General features: G+C 47.8%; 1 protein-coding gene across 5 annotated transcripts in view; it reads left to right on the top strand.

The window, feature by feature from the left end:
• Positions 1-15,140, top strand: part of NFATC2 (nuclear factor of activated T cells 2) — a 147,130-nt gene that overhangs the window by 103,010 nt on the left and 28,980 nt on the right. For all 5 annotated transcript variants that reach the window (XM_057503087.1, XM_057503088.1, XM_057503085.1 and 2 more), the window contains exons 7-9: positions 1,976-2,031; positions 2,416-2,542; positions 3,929-4,618. In XM_057503087.1, the coding sequence (XP_057359070.1) occupies positions 1,976-2,031; positions 2,416-2,542; positions 3,929-4,618 (873 nt within the window). The remainder of the gene's footprint in view (positions 1-1,975; positions 2,032-2,415; positions 2,543-3,928; positions 4,619-15,140) is intronic.

Below are 15,140 nucleotides of genomic sequence, written 5' to 3'. Positions count from 1 at the left end.
CCTTTCTTTTCAACGTGAGTCGAGCTCATATAGGATAATGAGCCAAACCAAAACGACCACGGTACTCCTGGCGGCAGAGCTCAGTCCAGCCAATGAGAGGCTAAGGGGGAGGGTGACACGTCAGACGTCAACACATTTTTGTCTATTTCCGTGATTAATTCATTGATCTTCTGACTTAGAGCTCGCATTAGTGAATGAGAGTGCCCTTTTTGACAAGGATCCCCACCTAGACCGTAGCTACCACCTGACAGGGGGACATGGGTCTCTGTTGGATGACCCTTGACCTGTCTTTGATGAAGAAGTGAGGATTTTCTGACTAGTTCTGTCCATGGCCTTTCACACTGAAAGTACCTTGTCTTCGTAACTTCAGATTCCTTGATGTCCATCCACCTGTCCTTTTCTTACTTCCTTTTGAGCAGTGGCTGTTGTAGCATCTGCCTTTTTCTTAGTCCCATCCGCAGCCTCTGGAGCCGCTGACACTTCCTTATGCTCAAATAGGAGATGTTTATTGGGCATCTACAATATTGGGTGTTGGGAGAAGGTGATGGCTGTAACTTGGTCCCTGCCACAGAGATCTCACACCGTAGTGAGAGCTGCACATCAGCCACCTCCTCCTCCTCCCTTTGTACATTAACCCTTGTCTTCCTTAGTCATTTCAGGAATCGCACTAATAGAACAGTAAGGCCAAGACTTGCAGACAGACGTGTTACAGAGGGCTCTAGCTAGCCCATTGCTTGTTCACTGTCAAGATCAAATCTAGATGGCATCAGCTTTGGTAGCAATCCCAAAACTGTTTATTATTATTTTGGGAAATGTGTTTTAGACTAGGAAGTTCAAATAATGCTTGGAAACCAGATTTCTTTGGGTAAACCTGAAAAGCCAACAGAAATGGGTTCAAATCTAACCTGTTGCAGAAGATATTAATAGTTGTGTTTTAAAAAAGTGGGTAGGGGTTCTTTAGCAAAATGTTGGGACATGTTGTTGCACTCCAAGGCAGAGCATTGCACTGCATGTGAGCAGATTAAAGGCTCTGAGAAGTCCTGTAGTTAAAAAAGAAACTATTTGACTTTGACACAGCATTTTCCAAATGCTTATTAACTTTGCAGAATTTGTTTCCCATTCTCATAAACCCAGTTAATATTCTTCAGAGCCAGTGTTCCACAGAACACCCTGGAAACACTTGTGGAAATGATTTGCTTCAGCTGAAAACTGCCCAGTGGCCAATGTAGGTGGTCAGAAAAAGAAATCTGTTTTTTTGCAAATGCGGAGTTTTGTTTGGCCCAACTTGTTGGCCCCAAACTGGGGAACCAGTGCTCTGCTCCAGGGAAGGAGAGTTGAGTATTGAGCAAAAACCTCTCACTGATTATTGTAGAGTCATGTGAGATCCAGGCTGTCTGTTGACCAAAAAGTTGACAGTGGACTCTGATGTTGCCATTGTCTCCAATGACTCATAAGCCAGAACATCATTTAAGACTCTAAAGACAGATTATATAAGCCACCTGTGTTCTTAGTCAATCAAGAAGGCAGGTCTGGGACAGCCAGTGATCCATAATGGAGCTCCTGGGACAGTCTTGGCATATTCAGGATATTTCAGAAATAGTCTTTGCTTGAACAAAGCTTATAATAAAATATAATGTATAATAATACTGTTTTTTAAGAAAGCAAGCTGTAAGACATTCAAATATAGAGGGAAAAAGATAATGGTGGTGGGATGATAGGTAATTTCTATTTCTCTCATTTTCTACTGCCCTTTCTTCTGTTGTCAACATGCAATCCCTTTGGACAATGAAATATACATATGTAAATAAAAATACATGTAGGTACAAATATATGCGTATAACACAAACAACACACATATACTTTATTGAAATGGTATAATACCTAAACCAAGATATTTGTAAAATTGGTGAGTTGTGATCTTGAGTCTTTGGTGTCTACTAGTTCCTTCAAAGTCTGTCATTTTTTCATTTTCCAGATGGGCAGCAAATTTGGGAGATGGAAGCCACAGTGGATAAAGACAAGAGCCAGCCTGTAAGCACACGGGCAAGATGACTGAATGCCGGTCTTGCTTCCCTCCCACCTCCCTCCTGGCCCCATCCTCTCCCTTTTCCTTCCTTCAGTCCCAGTGCTTTGAACTTAACAGGCACTCAGTAGGTACTGAATTGGCAAATGAGTCAAACATTTATTGATCACTTAATTTGTAATTGTGACATCTTAATAGACTTCGACAGAGTAAACAGCAATCCTTTCTTTGATGTAGCTGAAAAGTCAAGGTTCCCCTTTAATAGAATTTCACCCGTAAACATACGGAATGTGTCATGATGCCTTTTAGGTGGGCTGGCTCAAAGTACTTGGGCCTCAGGAATTTAGACATTGTCAAAGTTAAGCTAATGCCAGCTCGTTCCTTCCTTCTAGAACATGCTTTTTGTTGAGATCCCTGAGTATCGGAATAAGCACATCCGTGTGGCGGTGAAGGTGAACTTCTACGTGATCAATGGGAAAAGAAAACGAAGTCAGCCTCAGCACTTTACCTACCACCCAGGTGAGGAGATCTCTCTGAAGGCCCCTTTGGCATTGACAGGCAGCACAGGCACGTGGGTGGGGACACATGAGGTCTGCTCCCAGTTGGGTGACTTTGGGCAGGTGACTCAGTCTCTCTGAGCCTCAGTTTCCTCATCTGTTAAGTGGCATCTTCCTTATAAGAGTTACAGAAATCAAATGCATGTAAAGGGCTTGCAAAGTACACAGGAAGCTGATACCAACACTACTAGGTATTATCATGATGAATATTTTCCTTTGGAAATTAATATAATATTATTATATTAATAAATTAATAATACAATAGGAGAGAGGCCCATGTAGATTTGTTCAGTAGAAGGTTGCAAAGCTGATGATGCCCGTCTCTGTCTTAGATTTGATCATGGTAGGGGTGGAAGGTGAATATGCCCTGAAACCTACAGAATCCTCAGTTGACCCCACAGTGGGTAGTCACCCTGTGGCCAAGTAGAGTTACCAGCTAGATAACCAGGCCAAGAGGTCTCATTCCCATAAAGTACTATAGTCCAAAGAGGGGTGACAAGTGCCGTTTTTCATTCATTCCTTTGTGTGAATGAGAAAATAAGAGTGCCAGGTACTGTTCTTGGCTCAGAGACACAGTATTGAACAAAATATAAAACCCCTACCCTCGTGGAGCTGATGTTCTAGCAGATGGGATTCAGATAAAAGGTAGTATTTATTGACGGACAGGATTCAGAGAGTATGTAGAGTTGACGTCATTGATATGCTGGACTATGATAAGGTCTGCAGAAACAGAGTACAAGCTGCCCAAGGCTGAGACAAGCCTACCAACCACCTCTCCAAGATTAGAAATAGATAATTCAAGAATATCACCTAGGGTATAATTTCTGTCTTGTGATGGTTTCACATGGAGCCTCTGGGCTGCAGGAAGCGTGAAACCAAGGGGACAGTCCTGGCAGCCTGGCCTTGGGGGCTTGGCTTCTGTGGCGTGTGTGTACAGGTTTGTGACTCAGTGAGCATTCCACCCTCTCAGGACTGCCATCCCATGTCATGAGTGGCACTGGCCTCACGGGACCCAAAACAGTGGGAGAAACTCTTTGGGAGGGCTCTGGACCGCGGAGTCAAAAACCTGCATATAACTTTTGACTCCCTAAAAACTTAACTACTAGTGTCCTGCTGCTGACCGGAAACTTTACTATAACATAAACAGCTGATTAATGCATAGCTTGTGTGCTCTATTATATACTATATCCCTACAATAAAGTAAGCTAGAGAAAAGAAAATGTTACTAATAAGTCATAAGAGAAAATGCATTTACTGCACTGTACTGTAGTTACTGAAAAAAACCCACGTGTAAGTGGACCCTGTGGCTCACCGAGAATGGTGCACCCTCTGTGCTTCTCTTTCTCAGTCCCAGCCATCAAGACGGAGCCAACTGATGAATATGACCCCACCTTGATCTGCAGCCCTGCCCATGGGGGCCTGGGGAGCCAGCCTTACTACCCACAGCACCCGATGGTGGCTGAGTCCCCCTCCTGCCTTGTGGCCACCATGGCTCCCTGCCAGCAATTCCGCTCGGGGCTCCCATCCCCCGATGCCCGCTACCAGCAGCAGAACCCAGCGGCTGTTCTCTATCAGCGGAGCAAGAGCCTGAGCCCCAGTCTGTTGGGTTACCAGCAGCCAGCCCTCATGGCCACCCCCCTGTCCCTTGCGGACGCCCACCGCTCCGTGCTGGTACACACTGGCTCCCAGGGCCAGAACACAGCCCTGCTCCACCCCTCTCCAGCCAACCAGCAGGCCTCACCGGTGATCCACTACTCACCCAGCAACCAGCCGCTGCGCTGCGGAGGCCACCAGGAATTCCAGCACATCATGTACTGCGAGAATTTTGCCCCCAGCACCACCAGGCCCGGCCCTCCCCCCGTCAGTCAAGGTCAGAGGCTGAGCCCGGGGTCCTACCCCACAGTCATTCAGCAGCAGAATGCCACAAGTCCAAGAGCCGCCAAAAATGGACCCCCAGTCAGTGACCAAAAGGAAGTGTTACCTGCAGGAGTGACAATTAAACAGGAGCAGAACTTGGACCAGACCTACTTGGATGATGGTAAGATGCTTGTTTTTCTGGTTGCCCCTAAGGACGGTGCCCTGAAGCATCCCCCACAAGTTCACTGTATGGCCTGGGTATCTTACCTCACCCTTTTGGGCCTTAGTGCCCCCCTCTTTAAGGGGGTCAAATACATTACCCTTTAAGGCCTCACCCAATTCTGTGCATGCATCATTTGCCAGCAGGACTTTGGGGGTGGGTGGTAAGAGTTTTAGACGCTCCTCTACAACCGTTGCAACAGGAAGAGCAACTGAGGGCGATTCTGGCCACAGGAGTGCCCCGGGTCATGAACTGGGTCAGCTTGACTGCTTCCACTCTCTCTCCACTTGCCAAATTTAGACCAAGAATAGGAAAACAGAGAGGACGGAAAGCTAACCTTTTATTCCTGTAGAGAAAAAAAAAAATTCTACTTTATAGCCTTCTTTTGTATTTGGGGAAGGGGTGGGTGGAGAAAAGGGAAGGAGAAATTTCATTGAAAAGTGGCTCTATGCGCAGGGAACATGAATGGGGGCTTGCGGGCAGGCTGCGGGCACATCTCTGCCATGTGCCAGGGGAACAGAGGAGCACATTGATGCGAGGGGAACAGTGGGCTTCCGCTGTGGTGAGCCCAGCTGATGGGGTGGTTGGGCCAAGGAAAAGATGCACAGGAGGCTTTCTGTGAGTCTGTAGGTGCCTGGGTTTCCTGGGGGTGGGCAGCCGGAGGGGTGTCCTTATTGGAGTGGCTGTGTCGGTGCCCCTGTTCTGTGATCTCAGGGAGGAAGGGCTAATTGTGTTGCGGACTCACCTGCGATCAGCCAGGTGCAGCTGAAGGCAGAGAGGGCGGGGCAGACAGCAGCCTTCCCCTGGCGGCTCCAGGAGAAAGAAAACAGGTGGTTTGAGTTTCTTAATAGGAGAAGGAAAACCTATACCGCTGGCTGCCATCCACAGCAACAGCCTCACATTTTATAGGCAGTAGCATCTGATATACCCTGAAACCTCAATTATTTAGGCAAATGTACTCTGGGATCCCAGCCAAGGAGTAGGAAGGAAGGTTAAAAAAAACTTCCAAATGGCTACAGTAGTTATCAGAAAGACCAAGTACGAAATATCAAACACTTCAGTGGCAGGAATCCTTTGGTGCTTATTTAGAGGCTGCTGACTTTTACGTTATGCCAAGTTTTGACTATCTGAGTTATCGGGGAGTCCTGTGACTTCTAGTAGTTTCCACATCCTCTTTCTTGTAAAAACTATTGATCAAAAACTTCTCCCAAACACATCAAGCAAACATCTCTAGGGCCACTTAATAGAGGGTCAAACCACCCCACATGCCTACAGAGCCGGCCTCAAGGTATTACTGTGTTAATAATTGATCTGTCTATTCCTAAATAATCAAACACAGGTTAAGTTAGGTCTTTGTGCTCCATTACAAAAGGGAGACCCATGTGCAATCCATCCTTGAACAATTTACACTCAGAATGGTTAAGATGAAATTTTTGGGCTTATTTGAAAGGGAGTTATGTAGAAAATTCAGCTAATGCCCGAATGTCTAGTGCAAGCTGGTAAATGAATTGTGGCTGTAACCAGACCTCTCTACGCACATGCTTGGGGGATATATCAGGGATGAGGTGCTTTGTAAATAAATGATGCCTGACCAGGGGCAGGTAACTTTCCCCAGTGCCCTGGTTCTCCGTGACCCATTGATCTCCACGTGGTCATGAAAAACCTTCGAATGTGGCCCCAGGCCCACAGGGGCACTTCCTATTTTCACAGAAGCCTATGTTATAGAGAAGCAGCTGAGAATGGAGAGCCTTTTGGGCCTAAGTGTCTTTCTGAACACAGGCAGGTTCAAAGTCTTGGTGAAAGTGAGCACTTGGCAGGTCAGTAACATGAATCGGCATGAAGGGTGTCTCAGAGAACGAAGAACTTTCTCCCCACATGCCATATTCAGGCTTCCCAATTCTTGGGCTTCACATTCCCGAGGCCAAATCAGGCCAGAGCAGTAGGATGATTCCTACCTGTGTGGCCCCCAAAAGGCAGTAATATGGCTGCTGGCTAGATGTTCAGAGCTTGACAGGCATTGTATCCCAAGGGTCTACCCAACCCAGGTCCCTCTGTGTGGCCTGTTGTGCCAGCGGTCAGCCCCAACTTGCACCACCACCATAGCCACCGGGAAGAGGCACGTATGGTTTGTCTCCTAAACGCTGGGATTTCCAGTCCTTCCAGCAGAGGCCTTCTGGCCTGCACACCTGCAGAACAGCCCTGGATTCTGCCGTTGGCGTTGTGGCTGTGACTTGGACTTCTCAGTTGGCTGTTTTGCGTTGATTTCTGACAGGTGAACTGGAAATCCCTGGGTCATTTCTCTAGTCTGACAAGGAGACATCCTAGGCTTAGAAGATCCTTTTCTGTTCATTTCATTGATTACTCAAAGCCCCCCCGCCCCCCAACAAATACATGTCTGGCTGCACAAATCCCACAGAACATGCTTCCAATGTGCATGTACTTCTCACAGGCCATTCATTCTGGAAAAGTAGACTTTCCTTGGAAACTTTGTGGGAGCTGAGTTTAAGTGTTTTGAAGGCCAAGGGGAGGTTCTGCAGCTGGACAAGGAAGGGGTCACCAGTGGACTCTGGCTCAAGTGCAAATAAATCATCTTTGAAGTTGATCACGCCACTTGACTGTGACCCCGTGAAGCCCTGGCGTTTGGTTCTGGTTTCCTGACCTGGCTGACCATCCACAGGGCCTCGTCTGGGCGCCCCACCTGGCCCCTTCGTGTTGCTCCTGCCTTTCATCTCTCCTCTTCCCAAACTGCATTCCTGCACACAGACACTGTCTGTCTGGGCCCCGTTCTCTCTTGGAACTCCAAAATGCAGCTTCTATTTTCTCCACTCTAAGTACTTGAGACATTTTCAAAAAATCTCTTTCTGAACTAGCAAAATAAGTGATATTCCAGGGCAAAATGTGTCCCTCCTCCTCGCTCTCATGCTCCTCCATCCACTCCAGATCAGGCACCGTTTCACAGTCCTTCTAAAATGTATGCTTTGGACACATACTCACTCATTTTTTGTCCCTTTCTATAATGGATTCCCCTTCTGTAACTAATTTCTTGTTCTAAAGCCCCTGGTTGTACCTGGGAAGAACAGTAGTTCCTAGTGTATCACAAACTTGCGAATGAATTCTCCCCTCCTCCCCTGTCTTGTCCTCCATCCTGACCTTCCTTCCCCCCTCCCCAGCCTCCCCTTCTCCCACCCACAAGTGTTTACTGGCTGCCTACCCTGTGCTAGGCACTGTTCTGGGACTGAGTACATGCTGGTGAATGGGTCAATCGAAGCCCTTGCTGTTGTGGGTCATTTTTTGGTAAAGGAGATGACATTAGCATGTAAGATAATAAATAAGCATATTTCACATAATGATAAAAGGCCATGAGGGAAATCACACCAGGTTAGGAGCTGGCGTGTGGCAGGATGGGGGCGGTGTTGGCCCCTCAGACCCAGGACACAGAAAGGCCGCTCTGAGGAGGTGGGCTTCAGGAACATCTGAGGGAAGGGTGTTCCAGGGACAGGGAACAGCAGGTGGCAGAGGCTATGAGGTCAGAGGAGAGGACTAGTGTTGGTGGGTTTGGGGCAGCAGTGCGGTATAATTTGATTTACCTTTTGAAAAGATCTCTCTGGTTTGGAAAATGGACAACGGGGGATAAGAGCTGGAAACCAAAGGGTTTACTTTGTTTTAGACAAAGCCAGATGTGAAGAATGCGCATCCCACAGAGTAAACAATATGGAGGGTGGCACGGTTACAGAAGATTGCCTTATGCATTGTCGTTAGGGTGAGGATTGAAAATGTAACTGGACTTGTCAAGATATGAGCAGTTCACAAAGTTCTCAGTGCCTCTGTTGCTAGAATGAAGGGTGGCCGCCCCTTCTACTGCCCAGAGCACCTTGACCGAGCAGGTTGGGAGTGTTTGTTCTGTGTGGGGCCCAGGTAATAGCGAGAGACTCTGACGGGACTCCTGCCAGCCTGCTGGTGACTCATTCTCTGCAGAGCTGGGGGCTCTCAGGTCCTCAGACCATCTCCCCACAGGCACCGGGGACACCGGCAGCCTGGAGATGCAGCCACAGACGAGAGGCCTGAGGGACAGGGCTGAGGCCTAGGGTGCAAAGGACATCCGTGGTCCCATTCTGGAAATGTCTTGGGGAGAAAGGACGCGGTCTCAGTGATGCTGGAGCCTCAGCCAGTGGCTTGTAAGGACAACAGAGGGTGTATGTGTGTTTATATATGTAGGAAGAGCACAGACCAGTCTGTTTTTGAATCTGCTTTTTCTTCATATGAACTACTTAAAAATCACTTATTGAAATACATTGAATAAATTAGAATATTTGCATATTTAAATACTGAAATAATATGTGCATTCAGAAGTCAGTAGTGTACTCTGTCACCAGGTGGGCCACTCATGTAATTACCACCTGACCTAATTACCACCTAAGAATCTTCTTAGCGTCCCAGAAGTTGACTTATGTCCCCTTCTATCCCCTCTACAAAGGTCCCACCTCCTGCCTTCTGGCCCGAGATCCGTTTCGCCCTTCTGTATAGACAGGTCATAGAGTGGTGCCCTTTGGTGTCTGACTGCTTTCCGTCAGTCACACTTGTGAGATGCGGCCATCCTGTTGGGTGTAACTGAGGTTCACTCGTTTTGTTTTGTGGCTGGAATTCCATTGAGGGGATATCCTACAATCTCTGCATCCATGTTCCTGTTGATGGATACACGGGTTGTTTCCAATTTTGTGAATGAAATCCCTCTGAACATTCTTGAATTCTTCTTTTGGTGCCCACACATCAAGTCCATAGTGGGGCCCTTGACAGACATTTTTCTGAAATGGTTGTACTAGTTTCTACGCCCACAGCAGTGTATGGGAGTCATATGAATTTGTTTTAAGTGTAGTTTATTTTCGATCTTCTGATCTTGGGACCTGCCTTTGTTTCTAGTGAATGTGCCTAGTTATGGAGGGTCCAGTCTGCGGACCCTGCCTGGGTATCGGCTGCTCTGTCCCCTGCTTGGGCCAGCTGCTCAGACTGTCTGGGCCTGTTTTCTCATCCATGAAAACTAGACTTCCCGCACAGATACTCAAATTGCAGATGCGTGAAGATCAGAACTCAGAGTTGCCAGCAGTGGCACAGGGCTCCTAAAAGACAGTCAACAATGAATGTTTGCTCCACTAATAATAAACATGACGATCATAATAGCCATGCTTCCCTTCAAGTTTCTTGTGGCGCCTTCTCCAGACTGGACTTTATTTTGGCCACTTAAAGGCTTTGGCCCTTTTTCTTTGACAAGAATACACCATCAGAAACAAGTAGGAAAAAACCCCAGAGAAGGAACTGATCTGCAACTCACAGGGGGGCCGGTTTTCAGGCAGCAGAGAAGCCGGGTGTCCTCCTACAGCCACAGCAGTCCAGGGTCACGTCCTCCCTCCAGCTCTTTTCCCACTGGCGAAAGAGCCTGGCACTGCCGGGCTCGCCCGTGGTCAGGTGGCAGTGAACAGCTTCCTCTCTGCCCCTGGGTGAGCCTCTCTGCACTTGGGGAAGAGCTGACCGTATCATGTGCAATTCTTCAAGGAGGCGGCTGCTCTGGGCTGCCGGGGAGGACAGAGCCGGAGCGTCAGGCCCACTGCATAAAGCGTGTCCGGTGCAGCCCCTGCCCGCGGGCATCTTTTCCCCATTTGGTCTTGCTTTCATCTTCCCCTTGCCTTGGTGACAGCTCTCAGTACTTACTCCCCGTGTCTCCACGAGACCGAAGGGAGTAGCCTTGAGGGGCAGCTACCCTGGACAGGCTGCTGGCCTCACTGTGCCTGGTTCCCCCAGAGCCCATCCAGCTCTCCCCCGAGGGCTGCCGTGGGGATGACATGAGTGAGCGCACGTTGCATGCTGGGAACTGGGCCTGGCACAAAGTATTGCTTGGTAGATCTTAGCTGCTGTTTTTTATGTGTTTATGAGTTTAATTGGCTTCTTACAGGGTATGGCTCAAATGTTTAAAACTCACTTTGTATAAGACAATAAAGAGCTGGCTATTCTGGTCTTAGGCGATGGGGACCACTCATCCTTAGGTCCTGTCTTCTCTGCATGGTTGAAGGTTTGGGGCAAGATCACAGGCACAGGCTCAAGGTTTCCTCCTCAAGCTTCCTCCGGGGGACCTCGGGATGTGTGCCTGCATGAGATGACACCCTAGGTCCAGGCACTGCTGGGGAGTCCAGGTAGCGTGTCCCCTGCAATGTCCCCCTGGAGGAGCGTGAGCCAGTGACCCAGTTTGCTAGTTGTGCCATTGGCAGAGATGCCAAGGGTGTCCATTTAAAAGGCTCTTACCCAGAAGCTGGGTGTGCCAGTGCATGAGAAACAGGCCAGGGAAAAATGGACAGAGGGACAGACGCACCCCGACAGGCAGGAAGGCGGAAAGAAGCCGAGGCTGAAAAAGCGCTCTGTGATGGGCACGGCTTTGTTCAGCAGGTCAGGAATCTTTGATTAGGGCTGCTCAGTGCCCACGGCAAGCCTGAGACAAAGCAGCTCATGTGTGGAGAGGCGTGCAAAGCCCACGGACAGCCTGGCTGTGGCTGAGAGGGGCCCGTGTGCCCGGCTGCGTGTTGGCCCCAGGAGGGCTGGGCCTTCTGGCAGCCTCCTTAGGGACAGTGGTGCCAACAGAGGATGAAACCCAGGCATTCTGTATTCTGATGAGAACCAAGCAACATGCTTGCCTGGCCAAGCAGCCCAGAGGCTGTGGTCACCTGGAGAGCCCGATCTGGGAGTCAAGCTGTGTGCCAGCAACAGTCAGAAAATGCTGAGCTGAAGTCACATAGCTGCCTTTAGTGAGCACCCATGAGTCCAGGCCCCTGCTGAGTGGCCAGGGTGCTGTGGTCAGCATTCTTTCTGAAGTTCATTTAGAAAGACTCATATTTTATATAGGTAATATGTTCACGTGCTCAAACAAAACAATGTGGAAAGGTATCTCGCAGAGTCCTGCTGCCATTTCTGTCCTGCTCTGATGCTAGTGTTCTCCAGCCTTCCAGGGCTGAATTTCTCACCCTTTTTCACTATCGCTACCCTCTCCACTTACGCCCCTCTTCAGACAACTTTTTCCTAGTCACTGCCCCCATGAAATAGCATATCAACCCTATAGATAAACGCTGTATATCTGTGCATGCACGGTGGCCTTTGCAGGGCCACAGACCATTGTGATATGTAAGATTTTTCATCCCCCGCCAAACAACTTTCACCTCCTTTGCAGATCAGTGCCCTTATAAAAGAGCACCCACAACGCTCCCTGGTTCCCACGTGAGGTTATAGTGCAAAGACAGATGCCTGTAAGGGCGTGTGCCTTGATCTTGGCATTCGCAGCCCTCAGACTGTAAGGAATAAATGTTGTTCATAAGCTGCCCAGTGGCCTTTTGGCTGTAGCAGCCCGAACAGGCTAAGATAGTTGTGCAAGTAGTAGGGGTCCAAGCTGGGCTTTGCAGAGGAGCCCTGAGGCTGACTCAGCCTGTGCCCTTGTTACCTCATGCGGCTGCTCCTTGTTAATTCAGCAAGGATATTTAGAGCCTCACTAGAAAATCCCAAAGTCCAGAAAACTGCTTGCCTAGAGCCCTCAAAATTTGCAAGAGCTCCTGTTTGAAGGTCACTTAACTGAGTTAGCAGCAGGTCCTCTCGCCCCTCTCCCAGAAGGTAAACAGCTTGTAGGCATCTGTCTCAAGGGGCATCTTTACTTTCCCCTCTTGATGATTGCCACCTTCTCAGAACCTCTAATTTCTAGCTGTTCCACTTAGCTGTCCTTTCACCCCAAATGTTATGTGCTTTGTATTGCTGGCCTATGTCAATGTAAGGAGCCACCTTCTAGCTGACTCCAGACGCAGAAATGCTCAGCCAGCCGTCTTTTCGAAATCCTGCAAGGCAGATGTTTCCAGAGGAATGCGCTCTTGCATTTCGAGGTCAAAAGCTAGCAAACCACAAGAAAGCCTCTTCTCAGACTTGCTGTCCACCCAGCCTGCATTCCAGAACAGCATCTGACCCACAAAGAGCAGACGGGGCTCAATAAAGAGGACCGAGAGAGACATCATTTGGTGTCATCCAGTGGCCCCACAGTCACCCACCAACACTCATGCTTTTAACTGTCCTGAGTCACGTGTGCTGCATTGAATTCCCACCTCCAAATGAGGTGGTTCTCTTGTGGCCACAAGTGTTATCCTTACAGAGGATTACGGCGATGGGTTTCACAAGATTTATGGGTGGGTCAGCACCCAAACCGTTTTGAAAAGCCCGTCTGTACTTTCATTTTCAGTAGTGCTGAGGACTGAGGCTCACTCCCTTCCTTAGTGTGCAGCCGGACCTGGCTCATTTCCGGCGGCAACGAGCCAGCTCGTGAGCATCATCACATGCGGGACTGTGGCTGTGATGGGTCCTTACTCACCCAGCCCATAACCTAAGATGATCCAGAATTTCTATATTAAAAAATACATAACTTCCCAGTATCTGCTCTAGCTGTAATTTGTTTCTCTCTCGAAAAGTAAAACTTGAAAAACAATTTAATTATTTGAAGCTGTGAATTAGATAGATGGCAGTTAGTCCAATCTTATTTTAATACTCTGTACTCCCTTACCTTCTCCTCTATCATAAACTCATTTCAGATAAATAAGTAAAGCTTAATTTTCCCAGGGGGGGAAAAAACCCAATCTCTTAGGAAATAGCTTTGGTTTTACTCTGTTCCGTAGAGTTAAAATTTGGGTGCATTTGGGTTTTGTTGCCTTTGAGTATAATTTTGGATCTTTTCTTCTCCTGGAACTTCATTTTAGCACCAATTTTCTTTACTTTTCACTCTTAAAAAAAAAAAAAGAGAGAGGGGCATTGTTCTCAGGGAATGATGAAACCATTTCTCTGTCTCTTCTGCACTGCATTCTTGACACCTCTTTACTTTGTTATTGATCCAGGGGTCTGGTTAAGCTGAGACTCTGCCTGTAAAGGTGGGACTGCGGCCTGTTTTTCCCATCCAGGTTGTCAAGAGGTTTCCCTGGGTGAAGTCAAAGGCAAACAGGGTTGAGTTTGAAGGAGTCCTGTCAGGCCCTCAGCAACCAATCCTACCCCTTTCCAGTTTCAGGATGACATCTGCCTCATCCATTTCACCGCCATGAAATCAGATCTCCAGCCAAGCAGCCGAAGTGGACCAGGCCCTGGCCATTTTACAGTGAGCGTTGGGCACCCCAACTTGATTTTATAATGGGGTTGTCTGTTGCAAGTGGTTTAGACTTAAGTCCCAGGCGTTCTGCACATCAGCAAATGGGTCTCATCTGAAGCCTGTTAGTTCCACCGTCCCAGGAAAGTTGAAAAGACACTCCCTGGTTGTTAGTTTCCAAAACTCTGGATGCAGGAGAGGTTCTGCTGCATAAACTGACTACGTGGAGGATGCCTTTGAAATGTTCTGCAGCCGGTTCTTATAGATTTCTGGAAGTTGATGGTGTCTTTTGAATTCTCCACTTTACTGGATGCCTAAAAAAGAGTTGACCCAAAGTTGATTAATGTACCCTTTCCACTTCTTACAGATGGATTGAGTTGTGGTCTGCTTCAGTACTTGGAACAGGGGCGGCCAACTGGTGTTCCATGGGCTGCATTTAGCCTGCAGATATTTTGTTTGGCCCACACAGGATTTTTAAAAAATATTTGTATTAGATGCCAACATTTAAAAACCAGGAGATTGCACACAAAAATATAGATTTCCGGCTTTCCTTGGAAAATCCGAGGCTCCAGCTGCCCTGGGCCCCACATTCTGCATAGGGGGCTACCTGGAATCAAAGTTAAGGCTGGCTCCATATAGAAACCACGTCCTTTAGATGGGGCACGTACTTGCCCTTGTCCATGGCCCCACCACTCCCTGTGTGTCCTGGAGGGGGATGGAGTGTCTGTTGTTATTTAACGACACACTTGTGCTGTTGTTCCTCTTATACTGTGCTGACCTCAGGGCTTCTGTCTGGACCTGTTAGGCATTTGAACTTATGACCTCTCTTCTGGGGTGGGGGGTGGTCACTAAATGTGCCACTCACATCTGTGGCTGCCTAACCCAGCACCTGATAACTGGTGGGGCTTTGGAGGTGTTAGCGCCCTCCTGTGGCTGAGGATAAGACGTTTAGAAGTCTTTTTACAAAATGTTTGATTACATATAAATACAGAGTACCCACCACTCAGCTTTAACCGTTATCAACTCATGACCATTCTGGTTTCTTCCACACCTCCATCCTCTACTATCTCCATTTCACAGTAATATTTTAAAGCAAATCCTAGACATCAAAACCCCGAGATATTAAAACCATACCATTTCATGTGTAAATATTCAGTATGTGTCACTAAAAGAAAAGGATTCTGAAAATACTCATAATGCCATTAGTATGCACGAAACTTAACAAAAAATTCCTTAATATGTGCTATCCAGTTTTGAAACTTCCAGTTGTCTCACATATATCAGAGAGGTTTTTACTTCTTTCATTGGTTTTTATTACTTTATAGTTTGTTCGAATCAGGA

This window comes from Manis pentadactyla, chromosome 5, assembly GCF_030020395.1.
Source record: "Manis pentadactyla isolate mManPen7 chromosome 5, mManPen7.hap1, whole genome shotgun sequence".
NCBI classification, from domain to species: Eukaryota; Metazoa; Chordata; class Mammalia; order Pholidota; family Manidae; genus Manis; species Manis pentadactyla.
This window is presented reverse-complemented; position numbering and strand designations above follow the sequence as displayed.